The sequence below is a fragment of the Drosophila nasuta genome, chromosome 3 (genome assembly GCF_023558535.2).
Source record: "Drosophila nasuta strain 15112-1781.00 chromosome 3, ASM2355853v1, whole genome shotgun sequence".
NCBI classification, from domain to species: domain Eukaryota; kingdom Metazoa; phylum Arthropoda; class Insecta; order Diptera; family Drosophilidae; genus Drosophila; species Drosophila nasuta.
In genome coordinates, this window is record NC_083457.1 from 25,275,000 (window position 1) to 25,291,086 (window position 16,087).

Below are 16,087 nucleotides of genomic sequence, written 5' to 3' on the forward strand. Positions count from 1 at the left end.
AGTTTTCCTAATGACGATGAAGGAGATTCTTAATTAACAAATGAATTATCAAAATAAAATAAAAAAAATTAAATCAAACTTTATGTTTTATGTTATAATTATGTTATAATTTTGTGAATTGTCAATTTTTAAGAAGATGAAGATTATTATAAATATTTTTCTGTATACACATTCTTAAAATTATTTCTTAATATAGTTATAATTAAGACTTTTTCATCTAAAATTACAAATTTAAAATCATTTTGTTTGTGTGTTTCATTCAACATTTTGATTTTGCTCAAAAAAATAATAATGTTATTTTCAGAAATTGTTAACTGCTCATTTCCGCTTAAAAATTCCTTAAGATAATATCGCTTTTGCCAATGACTGTGAAAAAGCGGAGGAATATAGCTTTCCTGTCGGCATTTTAAAATATGTGCTTAAAATATGAAATTGATAATTAAAAGTAATTTCATTGCTGCACTTGGCGTTGTGTAAAACGGTATGTGCATAAAAGGAAACAATAAAAAATAATAGAAATTGCTTAGACAAAAGGTATTATGAAACAATTGGGCAAGCGTCAAAACATTTATGGCCAAATCGATGACTCGAGCGCTGCATATTAAACTGTCCATTGAAACATACAGACAGTGGGAATCGCATTGCCCGCAAACGGAAATAGATAATATCGAAAATATTTTCGGGGGGGAGGCACATGCGAACGGTACTTTCGTAAAGCTTAGCCCATATTTATATAGACATTAATGTGTACTATATACGATATTGAAAATAGCTTCGAAACTGTTTGAATCATTGCGATGATGTCTTGAACATTGGAATTCAAATGGTTTTTTATACCCGTTAGGCATTGAAGAGATGAGGGTATATAGACGGACCCCATGTCGGATGTATATACATATATAAACCAAACTTAATAATAATTTTTCTCACTAACTAATGACCAACATAACTCAGAGAATATCCAATTTGTTCTACAAATTTCAGCATGATCAGCATAATTTACTTTTGCAAGAAATAATGTTTTCGCACTTTTCGTTTATTCTTCATATACATATGTATTATATATTCCAGTTGTAAATACCGGGTATCTTGGCACTGTTGCATATTCTACTATAGCTTTGCGTTTTTTTCGACTATATGGTCACTAAATCGGTTCGTGAGTTGGCGACTTTATAGCTAACGAAATGAAACGAAACGTGGGACGTGTGTATATGAATAATAATATTCAAATTATTACACATACACGTCCCGATCTCTGGGTCCCAAAAGTGCTGCACAGTTCGCTCTTAGGATCGACAAATCAAGCGAGATGCCATTCTCTATAGCGAGACCGAAACCGAAGTCGAAACCGAGACCACAACTGAGACCGAGACACGATCGCACATAAGTTTGGAATCTACATAATGGTCTCTGGTATATAGAAGTGTAAGTTATAAGAGAGATACATATATAGCAGAAGTGCGACACGTGACTGTTTTGTATAATTGACCATCAATACATAAATGTAACTGAAGAAACAAACCTGACGGCGACCGAAGAAAACTGTCGTCTGAAGACAACTTCTTTGGCGGAGTTCTATTGAAATCAGGTGGCTTCTTCTATGAGCACTCCTCCACTCGAACATAAAGCGGAAGTAGCACGATTGCGGCGCAGTGGGATTGTTTGGTAAAACGCATTGGGTAAAAAGAGTTTTGACTTACTTGGCGATGTGGCGGCTAAAATTCCATTACGGCGGACGTGGACACGGCTTTTGTTGGCAACTAAATTTTATTTAATTTCATATTTCTTTACTCGAAAAAGGGAGTTCATTAATATGCCGGGCAGGCGCCGGCGATAGCGACAGCGACATCGACAGCAGCAGCGGCAGCAGCAACAGTGGCAGCACCGGCCACAGAAGTGGCAGCGTCAGCGTCTGCTACCTGCCCAGCCAGTGGCAGTCTGTACAGTATGTACATGCATACACGAACACACACACACACACACACACACACTGTGGCACATGCACCCCCCACTTTGCATAGATATTTACGGGCAACGGGTATCAATCCCCGTTTTAGACAACATTTTATTGTTTTTTCTTCTTACTTGAATTGTTTAACATTTTGTGCTGAGCTGCACATCACACGCACACTCTCACTCATACACACACGCACAGTCGTCACGTAAATTGAAACTTCTTCAATTGTCGCTTTTGGGCTTCTAACCGTTGACGTCGCTGTCGTCTCCATCGACGTCGTCGCCGCCGCCGCCGCTGTCGTCGTTGTTTGCTCACTTTTAGTCTGGGCCGAGGTGTGGTGCTAAGCTCGACTCGGGGCTTTAAAATCAGTTGCCAATTAGTCTCCATCGTTGACGGATTACAATTGCCTTTGCTTCTTGTTGTTCGCGCCAATACAACAAATATTTTGTCATGAACAAAAAAACAAAAATAAAACCAAAAACTTGTTAAGTGCCTCTCAAAGAAAAAAACATCGAATAAACAACAAGCATTTCATTGATAAAAATATACACATTTCGTTCATAACACACAACAATAACAAAATGTGTGTTTTGCGTATTATTTCCGGAATTTTTGTGTGATTTAACTTACTTTGGTTTATCTCGCGGTTCGCATCTGTTGGTGAATTGGCAAGATGTCGGCATAGCTGACGTTTGAAAGCGCACTTTATAGCGCTATGCTGCATCTAGTCAGTTATTCAATGGAACAATCAACAAATTAATCGCTATTCAATGAAAAAAACTACGATTTTCATTCTTGGAATAAACAGAAAGCTGATCAGAAAAATATTTTCGGATTGTATTTCTTATATTTTGTTAGAAATATTAATATTTCATTTTCTTTACAGAGAGAAAATGTTCCAATAAAAGTAATGACTATGGTACAACGAAAGGATAAACAAGGATATACCAACAAGACGATTTCGATGGATTGAATAATTACAATGTTAACATACCTATTTTGTAAAACTTAACGGCTAATTCATATTATTTATTAATATTAAATAATTTAATCAGTTGAACAAATTCAAGCCTAACTGTAATATAATAAAAAGTATTAATATGTCCGTTTATTTAATATATATTTATGCATTGTCATATAATAATTGACAGCTTAATAAGAAATAAAAACATGTTTAAAACAATTTGGTACCACTGCTTTTATTTCAATATATTATTTATCTCTGTTTGAGCTTTTCGCTCGAAATTAAAAAATGTAACTGCCTAAAATCTACAAATTGATATGCATAAAAACAAGTTGGCAGCACGCTTTTCAAATTGGCGGTAAATGGCACAAATCATTTCGCAACACTTTTTGCGGATTGCTGCCAATCGATATACAATTTGTTCAGCGTTGCATTCCGCTAGACTTTGTTGCTGGAAAAAGTAAACAATTAGCGAAATAAAACAAAGTAAAGCTGGATAATCTAATTATATTCATTTCTTAAGTAATGGACAGCCAAGTAAGTTGAATTTTTAGCAAACGCAGATATGCGATAATGTAATACGTGCAATTGACATGGTACTGCTAGTAAATTATCGCTTTACACGCAAATTTGCTTCGCTACTTTCGTTATCTTAAAGTGGCTTTTGTGATAAATCTTCTATTTACCCACAATGTAGTATTAGGCCATAACAATAGGTATTAGGTGAATCGAGAATTTGTTGGTAGTGACGTAATTAACACGTCTCAGTTCGCACACGAATCAGTTATCAATATTGTGTACAATAGTCATATATTTTTTCGGGGCGTTGCTTCTTAAATATTTTGTTGCTTAGGCACCAATTGATGATCTATTATTGGACATTGTGGACAATGCTTGGCGCATGGAAGTGTTGCCATTTGATCAGATACTAGTGCCCATTGAAAAGTTACCCGATCCCGAAGCGGATGGTGGTGATTCACACCTTACTTTGAGCGAACAGGTGAGCAATGAATTCCCCAAAACTGATAAAGTAGCATAATAAAAGTATTTGAGTAACATGTATCCAAAAATCATTTTGCAGGAACAAAAGTGGACGGATTTGGCATTGGGCTCATTGGCACCGGACGCTGCTTTAATCGATCAACTCAACATCACAGCTATCTAACCAAGGACGAGCAGCCCACGTGTCAGTAGCACATCTCCCACGCTACTGATACCCCAAGTATTATTAATAACACCACACAATGAGTAGCAGTAGCAGCAGCAGCAACAGCAGCTCCACCAACAACAATAACAATGCCGTACATCAACATCTACATTCGCCCAATAAGCTCACCGAATTCGCCCGTAACTTCGAGGATAAACCCGAATCCATACTCAATCGCATGGTCAATAAGATCCAAAATGTTTACAATCAAAGCTACAACACAGTTAACGACATATCCAGTGGCAGCAACAGCAGCGTGCAAGTTGGCAAATCCAAGTTTTATGCAGAGAAGAAATCACCCAATAATGAGGATACAATGAGTAACATAACCACAAACAATAGCTCAAGCTCTTCCAGTTTAAGCACAACGCGACCACAACCACCCACAACGCTCAAAATGCCCAGCAGCAGCAGCATCAATACAACCACAACAGCTGATGACTCGGAGGCTAATGAGCGTGTCGCTGAGCTGCCCAGCGAAGCCAATTCGAATCAGGGACGCACCGTGTCCAATGTGCTCAAACACATCAGCAATATTGTGGCCTCCAAGAACAACAATGTGAGTTGACTAGTTCTGTTTTAATTATTAAAATTTAATTATTAATTTATGATTTCAGGAGCTACGCAATTACAGAGACACAGAGTTGCAACAGCTGTGGATGCCAGACGCCAAGGCTAAGGAATGCTATGATTGCGCCCAAAAGTTCTCCACATTTCGACGCAAGCATCATTGTCGTCTCTGTGGCCAGATCTTTTGCTCGAAGTGCTGCAATCAAGTGGTTCCTGGCAGCATAATAAACTGTGAGGGCGACCTCAAGGTCTGCAATTATTGCTACAAGGGCAATGGCGACGATAAGCCGGCGCTGCAGCAACAATTGAGCAGCAAACTTGAGGTGCCCAATGACCAAAAGCAGCGTCCACAGCTGTCGCGCAAGACTTCGCTCGGTTATCAGGAGGAGCGTTTTAGTTCTCAGAACAATTACAACACGCTGTCCATGGATGACCGCAAGAATATATTGCAACAATCGAATTCATTGATTACGCTGCATGAGGAAATGCAACGCGAGTTGCCCATGCAAAACTGCGGCCAGCAGCTCATTGAGTTTCTCAACAAGAATAACAAGTCGGCCAACGAAGTGCAAGCGGTGGCCATTCTTAGTGCTATGCTAGCCGCTGGCTTCCTTGAGCCCATTGTACCGGATGCCGAGCAAATCGAATTCGATGCCACACTGCATTATAGATTTGCGGGCGCTTCTCTGAATGAATCGCGCGATGTTAGCGCCGAGAGCTCGAATCCCATTAGTCCACAGTTGGAGCCGCAGCCGCCGAAGTCGATGGATGTGTCCCAGAGTTTTCAATCTGCCCAAGAGCTGGAGATGGAGAATGATATGTGCTTCACAACGATATCCACCAAGATGCTGGAATCGTATTGTGATCACGAGGAGCAGCTGTTAGCGCAACTGTTGCGCGCCAATCACTTGGATGCCGAGTGGGGTAAAGTGTTACAATCCCTTTGCTCGACGGCAGCGAATCATTTCAAGCCCGAGTATTGCACCAATGATCTCATGGACATACGCAACTATGTCAACTTCAAAAAGGTGCCAGGCGGCACGCCGAAAGATTCGAAAATCGTGCATGGCGTTGCGTTCTCCAAGAATGTGGCGCACAAGGATATGGCCACACGAGTGGCATTTCCACGCATTCTGCTTCTGCAGTGTCCCATCGTTTACGAGCGCATCGAGGGCAAATTTGTGACCATTGAGGCGGTGCTGCTGCAGGAGAAGGAATATCTGCGTAATGTCTGTGCTCGCATCATGAACTTTGAGCCGAACGTGGTGTTAGTGCACAAGAATGTGGCCGGTATTGCACAGGATCTGCTGCGTTCCTATGGCGTTACTTTGGTGCTGGACGTCAAGATGTCGGTGATGGAACGCTTGTCACGCACGCTGCAATGCGACATTGTCAGCTCAATAGAATCGAATATTACAATGCCGAAGCTGGGACACTGCAATAACTTTTACGTTGATACCTATACAAGTGGCAAGACGCTTATGTTCTTTGAGAAACTGAACGGTCCACGTGGCTACACTTGCCTGCTGCGTGGCGGCAGCAATGCGGAGCTAGTACGCGCCAAGAAAGTCGCTTTGGCGCTGCTGTTTGCCCGCTACAATTGGCGACTGGAGATGTCGTTTCTGCTGGATGAGTATGCGCAACCGTTGAGTCCCAAGCCGCCCATCTTTGACTCGAAGGAGTCGAGTCCCAACACCGAGAATGCCATCGAGGATCAGCCCGCGGCAGAGGCGACGCAACTGCGTTCCGCAAACAAGCGTCCACTTTGTGAGCGGAAATCCGAGGACAAGATCACGAGCGTTGTCAGTGAGAATGTGGCTGACTTTACGGATCCCTTGCGTTCCTCGGAGGCGGAGATGCTCGCCAGTTTGCCAGATAATCTACGCGTGGAAGCATTGGCCGTGGAGATGCGTTACGACAATCGCTTTCGCAATGCGTTGAGTTCGACTTTGTTGTCGGTTAGTCCGTTTCTGACGTTTCCGTTGCCTTACTTAGAAACGGAACAGGGACGCAATTGCAAGTTGCGTAAATTATTTCCAGCAGAGCTCTACTTCTCCAAGCTGTGGTCTACGACATCGTCAGCTTTAGAGCGCCCCGAAAGTCTCGAGGCGGACGCAGTGAAGTCCAACGCCGAGCTGGCCAACAAGGAGAACGATCAACAGCTGCTGCCGGCGCATGCTTTCGTCAAGATGAAGATCACGGCAGCGGCGACGAGTCGCGAGATACAAACTAAGCTGGCGGAGTTTCGCTCTTTTGGCGGACGTTTTCCTAAGGGCAAGGCGCCAAGTGAGTAGCAGTAGTCTATATAAATGGGAATGAGCATCTTATTTAGCTATTTTCCTCCTTATGTAGTGGTTAAGATGCGCAAGAAGCAGTCGGAACAAATACAGCGTCCACAGAAGGTGACCGAAGAGCAGCTGTATAAGGATGCACTCGATCCACAGAATCACCAGCGATTGCCCGTGCTCTTCTGCAGCTTTCACTACAATCCCAAGGGCGTGTCCTCGTTCTGCAAGTTGCCCATGCTGCTGGACATGAAGTTCTACGGCCAGCACGACATTATGCTGGAGCAGTTCCTGCAACGCTACTGTTGCCTCTTCAACTCGATGTGTCCCTCGTGCAGTCTGCCAATGCTGGGCCATGTGCGTCGCTATGTGCATTCCCTGGGCTGTGTTCAGGTCTATCTCACCGAGGATTTGACACGGTCGGATCCTACACGCATCTACTTCACATCCTGGTGCAGCATTTGCAATGCCACGACGCCAACGGTTCCGCTCTCAGCGGCTGCCAAATGTTTGTCGTTGGCCAAGTATCTGGAGATGCGATTTCATGGCCATGCCTATCGACGTCGTCCACCCACAGATGCCGCCTTACCGGAGCAGAGCAGCAGTCTCTGCGAGCATTCGCTGCATCGTGATTATGTGCATCACTTCAGCTTCCGTGGCGTGGGCGCCAAGTTCCAGTATACGCCCGTCGAGGTCTGGGAAACGGAGCTGCCATCGGTGCAATTGCAGTTGGAGCTGCCCAAGCCATTTGTTGGTGTCCAAATGCAGGAGGAGATCAAAAGTTTCTCGATACGTGGCCATGAGGTTTATACGCGCATTCACGAACGCATTGCCGATTTGGCCACCGAGGAAGAGAACTCTCCCCTGGTTTCGCGGCTCAAGGCAACGCTGACCAAAGATCAATTCACGTTCAAGCAGAAGGTGGAAATTGTGCATACGTTGCTGACGGAGCAGCACGTGAATTCGTACGATATTCGGGATGCGCTCTTCATGGCCAAACGTGCGCTGGCCGAGAGCATTGAGCTGTGGGCGCCGCGCCTGCACGAGATCGAACAGCTGACACAGAAGCATCAGAAGCAATTGCAAACGCATATTGATGCCGGCACCATTTGCACCGAGGAGCTGCGACCCGAACAACTCGATGCGACGTCAGTTACGCAGGAGCAAGCCAAAAGCAAGGCGACTAGTCAACCAGAGAGCAGCACAGGCGAAGGAGCCACAGAGGATGCAAGCGGAGATGCGGAGCGCAAGCTAACGGTGGATCAAATGCTGGCCTCCACAGTCAATGTGAATGCGGACAAGAAATCCATCAAGTCGCGTTTGCTGACACTGCGACATACAAACAACAGCCAGTTAAATACGCTGCAATCGCCGTTCTCGGCACAGGATCATTTGACGCTGCCACTGGGCAGCATTCCCATGAATGTGAACGAGAACGACATCAGTTCGGTGATTGCCTATGCGCTTACCTCGACGGAGTATCAACGCGCTGTTGCTGGCCTAAACGCTGAGGAGGCGGTGACTTCGAGCGATTCTAACTCTAGTCCACAGCCGAAGCACAAGCAGCAGCAGCTGGACAGCGATGTCGAGGAGACGTGTGCCGCTGGCGAGTCCGAGGAGCGCAACAAGGCGAAAGCCCAAGCGCAACCTCAGCCTCCCAGCGCACACGTCACTCTGGCCTTTGGCAATGGACAGTTTCAGTGCATTGTTTACTTTGCCCGCGAGTTTGATGCGTTGCGTGCCAAGAGTCTGAATCCACCGAAGCAGGACAGACAGGTGTATCGCCGGCTCGAGAAGAGCAAAATGCGCGAGGAATTGAGAATCTCACAGAATCGCAACGGCTCGGAAGTGGAGCTCATTCGCAAACCCAGCGAAGTGGGCAGTGCTACAGCTCCTGACAACGAGCAACCGGATGCCGAGAAAGAGTCGCGTATAGCGCTGGCACGCAGCTTGTGCAGCAGCGTCGAATGGGAGGCCCGTGGCGGTAAATCCGGCTCCAGATTCTGCAAGACTTTGGGTAAGTAATCTGTTAAGGTGTTTGTCTAATATTTTTTAATGTCTTACTAATATGATCTATTCGAAATGTACAGATGACCGATTTGTGCTCAAAGAGATGGATAAAACAGACATGAACCTCATTGAGCAGTTTGCGCCAGAGTACTTTGAGTACATTGGCAAGTGCCAGCAGCAGGAGCATCAGCCCACGCTCCTCACGAAGATTTTTGGTGTCTTCAAAGTGAGCGTCAAGAAGAAGGAGTAAGTGTAGTTAATCAACGATTGGTTGTCACAAGTTACCGAATGACTAAAATGAAACTTCCATTACAATTCTTCCTCAAAATTTATTTATGAACTGAGAAGAAATTAAAAAAAAAAAACAAAATAATACAGATTGAAAGCAGCGTGCGGTACTTGATTTTTTTTATCATTTATCAATGGCAATTATCTGAAAATTTTCTTACTCCCTAGTAAGATACTTTTCAAAGGTGAAATGCAGCTTTGATTGTATCTTGTATACATATGCTTATCTCTCATAACTGATACTCGACAACAGTTTTCTTGTTTAACCCATGCTAATTCTCGTTTTATTCATTCACAGCTCTTTTGTAGAAAAATCGCTGCTGGTCATGGAGAATCTCTTCTATGGCTGCGACATCACCAACAAGTTCGATCTAAAAGGCTCCGAACGCAATCGCTTGGTGGATCCCAGCAATCAGCAGGGCGAAATTGTGCTGCTCGATGAGAATCTGGTGCAAAGTAAGTGCGAGTTTGTAAAACTATTGTATGACAATATTAATATTATATTATTCTCTCTCAAAACAGTGTCCTGGTCAAAGCCGTTGTATGTGCTGTCGCACAGCAAAGCTGTGCTGCGTGATGCTATTCAACGAGATGCCTCATTTCTTGAACGTAATCGGGTGATGGACTATTCGCTGCTCGTGGGTCTTGATACCAAACGCAACGTGCTTGTGTTGGGCATTATAGGTAAGCAACTCCTTAACTATTCATTTGAGCAGATAAATTAATATCTTTGCTTGTAGATTACATACGCACCTATACGTTTGATAAAAAGTTGGAGTCGCTATTTAAGCAAACGGGTTTAATGGGCGGCGGCATGGGTAAAAAGCCTACTGTGGTGGCGCCTCATCTCTATAAGCAACGCTTTGTGGACGCAATGGATCGGTATTTTAATACGGTGCCCGACCGCTGGGAGGGACTATCGAAGATTTGAAGCACTTACCAGTTTAGTTAACATTAGTTAATAAAGCGACTAACGCACATTGTTAAAACCACATTCGCATTAAGCTAGCCAACATTTCCGGTCAGTCAGCCAGCAAATTGATTGGCCCTTGACCCACATTTTCGCGACGTTGCCGGAAACGCGCCCATGCGGCTCTGAGCTTAGTCTCGTTCTCACTCACACTCTCTCTTGAGTCACTCAGGACAATTGAAAGCAATCAAATCGGGAGTGGGAGTTGCGTGCCAGGTGTGCGGAAATTATTATTATGCTGATTTGGATTTGGATTGATGTGCTGCGAATGTGGCTGCATTAAAGGATGCATGTTGCAGGCGTCGGGCGTCAGGTGCTAGGCACAGCTGTTCTGTGACAGCTGCTGCCGTTTTGTTGATTGTGTCAGCAGTGAAAGTGCTTCGCCAAGTGACACCTCCAACTCGATTCGCGCACAGTCAGGGCCACACACACATAAACACACAGTCACACTTTCGCTCTTGCTCACGCGACTCCCTTTCTGAATGCTAGTGTGGCGTGTGAAATACTTGGTAGTGTTTTTTGTGGCTCAGTTGGGATTTACGAACGGAGCGGTCAAGTTGTTGTTTGCGCTTAAACGGCGCGCGTGCCTGCAACGGACATGGACTTGGACAGTGGCCGCCAGCCCTTATTGGTGGGAGTGATGCGCCAGTTGCCGTTGCAGTTCCCCTTCCAATACCTCTAATAAAAAGTAAAAAGCCACAACATGCATACCGTTGACTGGAAATTCAACGATGGGTAAGCAACTGCTTTAGCTATTGTCTGCAATCACTTCACGTGGCCTTGGCCATTAAAAGTGTGGTGCGATATGTTAAACATACATAACTTAATGCTGCATTCATGTATCCTGCCATGACGTATACGCCCCGTGGCGTGACATGCAAATCACTACATCAAAAGCACAAAAAAATCTAAATGGCGTCTATAAATTTGTATAATTATGTCTACCGGAATGTGTAATAGTGGTTGTATTATTTGTTGTTCTCGTTATTGTTCTTGTTGTTGCTTATCGTTTGCTGTAATTGCCAATTGATTAGCATATTTAAATACGACTGCGTTACGCCTGACCGCCAAATGCGGCGTCTAAAAATAAAACGACTCTTACTCTCGCGGCACTGCTAAACTGTCCAAAGGTCATTTGGCATTGTCAAGATTAGCCCTAAAAACCAAAGCAAACGTAACAAATTGAAAACAGGAAGCAACAACTAAAGGCAATAGAACGAAGTTTTAAATACACTTTAAATTAAATAAAGTCAAAATAAGTGAGTTATTATTTTTGTATTACTTAAACCGGCTTACTATGCAGCAGCTTAGTAAAAAAAACCAAACTAATAATAACGATTTGAAAAGTACAACTTACCAAAAATAAAAAAGAAACAAATATTTTTATATTTTTAATTCATAACAAATATTTTGTAATTTGTTAGCTGATTGAAAACTTGTTGTTATTTACACAGTTAATCTGGATTACTGCTTTATTTTCGTAAGCTTAACACGTTATATGTTACATGTGAAAACTTTTAAAATAACAATATACTAAAACATAGCATACTTTTTGGGGTCAGCGGCCTCCATGTTGAATTATTGAAAACTTCAGAAATGTAGCATACTTATTGGCATTGATGTTTTCTTATTGATTATGCAATAAAATTGAAAGTTTCAATTAAGAATTTGAGAATATCTAGAATATTTAAATGGCGAATTTCACAAGTTTGCAGCTTTTACTTACTACTATTAGCTTTACTTTGCTTCAAACTTCATAAATGTGTTAAGCACAAGATAACAACTTGATAATGCTCAACAGACTAGTGTATTGGTAGTTCGTCGTTAAAAACTTGCCTATCCAATTTTCAGTTTGCTTTCATTTATTGCCTTGAGGTGGGCGTTGAATTGGGTCAACCTTTTGGCACTGTTGCTATTAAAACTTGAGCTCGACATGATTTGGGCGCCTTTTGCGCTCGCTTTCGCAATCGCCCAGCAATCGCACGCAATTTCAATTGCAGCTGCAACAGACATTTGAAGAGCTTCTCCTCATTCTTTGAATGATAGAATTCGGACGCTGACAGCACGAATATGAGTTATAGCCATGACGAACGTTGCCGATTCACGAAATAACACGCAAATAAAAGACAGAGTGGAAAAGGAATGCGAGTATTGTTGGGAGTGTCTTTTAAGCCATTTATCATTTTCGTCAGCAGGTTACATAAATTATTAATAGTCTTTAATAAAATTTCGACAAAATAATTACATCTCACAAGAGAACCACTCAAACTTCAGTTGTAGTTTACAACTTATAGAATATAGTTCAATCTGATATTCGCTTTCAATATTATGTCCAAATAAATTCTAAATAAATTTCAAGATGTTATTCTTATTTAATTGAATTCAAAAATTTCGCTTTAAATAACTTTAAGAGCCTTTAAACTTGGCTTGCATTAATTTCTTAATCTAATAAAAAGTTAACCTTTAGTGGAAATGCAGTTTATTCCACACTTGTGTGCCTGCTGCTTTGGCATTCGCGCATTGCCTTCTCAGACAGTCACGACCCAGTTAAGATTGATTGCCTGACACAGCGGAAGTTCAGAAATAACTGCAAAAGCCTTTTTGACCATTAAATATGCAAATTTTGCCGGTCAACAACAAGCAATAAAATTAACAACAACATGTAGTGCAACAGGTGAAATAGTCTGGCAGTGCATTTTCCCATATTTTCACATTTTTCTCTTTTGCATGCGAGACGTGGTACTATATCATTTACTCTATGACTTGCCCCTAGTCCAAGACAATATGACTGCAATTAACCAGTTTTAATAGTTGGCTTAAGGAACAGTTAAGTGAGGCCTTGACATGCCCTGCATAAAAGCACATTTCCTTATTAAAAGTGGACACGCTAACGAAGAGTTGAAATGGAGATGAGTGATTGCATTGGGGAAAATCCCAATCGATTTTAGGTTGCAGCTGCAACCAATTGCAATTCCATTCAAACAGATAATTTTCCAATTTATTGCAATTTTGTTTATTGTTTACATGTCTATATGTGTGTGTTTTGTGCCTAGCAACAGCTGCAAGTGTGTGTGTATGTGAGTGGACTTGTTGTGTGCGTGTTGACACGCTATGAAAAATTCCTTTGCAGCTGCCTAGACTGTCGGCTGTAGAACTAGACTTGAGACGCATTAGCAGTATTATTCATAAGGCACAGTTTATTTTCTATTATCCTCATATCCTGTATTTGCAATTTAGAAGCGGGTATATTAACCCACCTGTTAAAAGAAACACAAACTTATAAGATAATAAATAATTCAACGTTTCAAAATAAATACTTTTACTTTAGACTACATGCCAACTTTTACAGGGTATGTGGTCGCATAGACTTTATTATTGCACACTTCCTTTGTTGTTATAGCACATTTTTCGCCATTATTAGCAACGATTCGATTCGCTGTTATTTGATGCCAATAGCAACGTTGCTCAGTTGCCAAAGTAGCCAAGCACCTCAACGGATAATCTGGCTAACAAAAGGGGCTTTTGTCTGTTTTCTATTCCATTATGTCTGCACAGTGCCGAGGCGGAGTTCAGTTGGGGTCGTTCGTTCTCGGAACCGGATCTAAGCACCAATCAAAAGGGACAGAAGGATCGGTTTACCATCAAGCATCCGCACGAACACATTGCTGTCGATGATCTGAAGTTCTTTCGCCGTCGCCAGCCTGTACAGTTGCACACGCAGAGCAACGTTTGTCTCTACGATAGCCAGGAGCCAGCGTTGTCCTTTGGCTCCTTGAAGACGGAGTATCGCAAGCGCTATTGCTTCCAGGGTCAGGGTCAGAGTCGACCACGACAACGTCCTCGTTCGCTGCTGAGACGTGCGACATCGCTGCGTCTGGAGGGCTTCATGCATTTGCTTTCGGAGCATCAGGAGAAATATCATTGGTTCACGCCCGAGGATCTGCAGTTGTGAGTGGAAAAGAATACATAAGAATTCACATACACATTTGATACTCTTTCCTTTTTGCAGTTCTCGTACGTTTCCCGTGCGCAATCCGGAGAACTTGCAGCTCGGCCGCAACGAGCAGGAGAAGATGAAGAACTCATCGTATCTCACCTATCCCATGTTGGATGCCAGTGCCCAAATACTGCCACGTCAAATGTTTACCGAAGAGAAGGAGCAATCGCAGAGCAAGTCCAGTCAAGCTCCAGTGCCAGCTCCAGCTCCGGTTAACCTGTCCAGTGACAAGTTCAAGCGCGATGTGGCTGCCCAGGAGCAGCAGCGATGTCATCTGCAGATGCGTGCCCAAGGCACAGACTACGAGGCATCGCCATCGGAGTACAAGCGTCAATTTGTGGAGCAATTCCCTATTGAGAAGGCGCACTCGATACCACAGATGAGTAGCATCAAGATGCAAGGCGACTTTGTAACTGTGCCCGAGTATCAGGATAGCTTTAAGATGTATGCCAACTACTCGAAGAGTGCCCCGATCAAGAAGCACGATAATTTGCGCATCTCAGGCGCCGAGCAGCAAAGCACAACGGAGCCAAGTGGCGGGGATATGCCCGAGTATCGTGATAAGTTCAATGTCCCACCCAAGCACATGGTCAAAGAGAAGTCACTGAAGACGGACGATCATTTGCGACCGCGCGGCGAGTTCACTAAAGAGGTACCCGAGTACTATGAGAGCTTCCGTGATCCCCAGATCACCGAGATGCCCGAGCGGGGTAAGGTGCGCGAACCTTATCTTCGGCTGCGTGGCAAAATCGAATTTAATCCCGAGTATCGCAACAATTACTTGGACTTTCCACGCTCCCGTCCGGTGGTGCGCAAGCCCGTCTCCTCCTTTCGGCTGCCCACCAGCAACAGCACCAGCAATACCACCGCCACCGCCACCACCACATCCAGTCCGCGCTTGGAACGCGAACCCGCTGCCAGCCACATGACTTCCACCGAGCTAACTGCCACTCCCGAGTACCGACGTGCCCAGTACAATTACCAGCTGCGCGAGAGAGAGCGTCCACGTGAACTGCAGCCTCCAGTGCAAGCGACACCAGGTGGTAATCTTCGCAAGAGTTCCGATTCCTCGCTAGACGCTTGCCAGCTTCAATCGCAAGCCAAACGGCGTCCATCACGACAGCGCACTGTGAAAGAACCGACGCCTCAGTTAGTGCCCAGTTTCGAGGATGTGGCAGCTGGTGGAGCGGCATTCAAGAAACCGCCCAAATACGGACGACGTGCTTCCGTGCTGCAGAATGCGGTCAACTGTCGCGACAAGTCCTCCATCATCGAGGGCAATCCCAAGTACGCCATCGGCTGTCGACGCGACAAACAGAATACGGAGAATCAACATCAACATCATCATCAACAACAACAACAGGGATCCTTTGTGGTCCTTGATGAACCCTGCAAGCCTTCCAATTGGATGAAAAAGACCTGGTATGATTCTTAGCTCCATCTTTAAATAATTTAAGCACTCCATTCAATAAGCAATAAACAATTTACAAACAAATCAGTGTATTCCCCTTTGGAAGTCCGCGACGAGTAAATTATTGATTGACCTCGTTCGCTATTCTACAATATGTGGGTCGCATTGTAATTAGGGGGAAGACTTTGCTAATTAAGTTTGTTTAAGAAGTGTTAGATGTTACTTGGAATAGTAGAAACGGGACAGCAAATTAAGCTTATGGAAGTTTTTCGAGTCATAATAAACTTCCCCCAAGAGGAAATTGTTCTAAGGGAACTGTGTGAAAACTTCAAGAACTCATTCATATTGCTTTTTAATGAGAGTTCAAAGATTTTTTTTAAAAATATTTATATTTATACTTAAAGTTTTAACAAAGAGAGAAACAAGTA

The 16,087-nt window shown here is 43.5% G+C and overlaps 3 protein-coding genes across 3 annotated transcripts; all 3 read left to right on the forward strand.

Annotated features, from left to right (window-relative positions):
* The first annotated feature begins 3,353 nt into the window (after window positions 1–3,353).
* LOC132789106 (anaphase-promoting complex subunit 13) lies at window positions 3,354–4,135 on the forward strand. The gene is made up of 3 exons (XM_060796883.1): window positions 3,354–3,458; window positions 3,775–3,921; window positions 4,003–4,135. The coding sequence occupies exons 1-3, from the start codon at window positions 3,447–3,449 to the stop codon at window positions 4,084–4,086; spliced, it is 243 nt and encodes an 80-aa protein (XP_060652866.1). The 5' UTR covers window positions 3,354–3,446; the 3' UTR covers window positions 4,087–4,135.
* Window positions 4,136–4,165: 30 nt separating this feature from the next.
* LOC132789104 (putative 1-phosphatidylinositol 3-phosphate 5-kinase) lies at window positions 4,166–10,379 on the forward strand. Its single transcript, XM_060796881.1, has 7 exons — window positions 4,166–4,687; window positions 4,746–6,984; window positions 7,051–9,000; window positions 9,074–9,239; window positions 9,580–9,737; window positions 9,804–9,965; window positions 10,022–10,379. Exons 1-7 carry the CDS (start codon window positions 4,166–4,168, stop codon window positions 10,210–10,212), a joined length of 5,388 nt encoding a protein of 1,795 aa, XP_060652864.1. The 3' UTR covers window positions 10,213–10,379.
* A 517-nt stretch (window positions 10,380–10,896) lies between these two features.
* LOC132789105 (uncharacterized) lies at window positions 10,897–15,728 on the forward strand. The gene is made up of 3 exons (XM_060796882.1): window positions 10,897–10,986; window positions 13,807–14,199; window positions 14,261–15,728. Exons 1-3 carry the CDS (start codon window positions 10,955–10,957, stop codon window positions 15,681–15,683), a joined length of 1,848 nt encoding a protein of 615 aa, XP_060652865.1. The 5' UTR covers window positions 10,897–10,954; the 3' UTR covers window positions 15,684–15,728.
* Window positions 15,729–16,087: the final 359 nt, after the last annotated feature.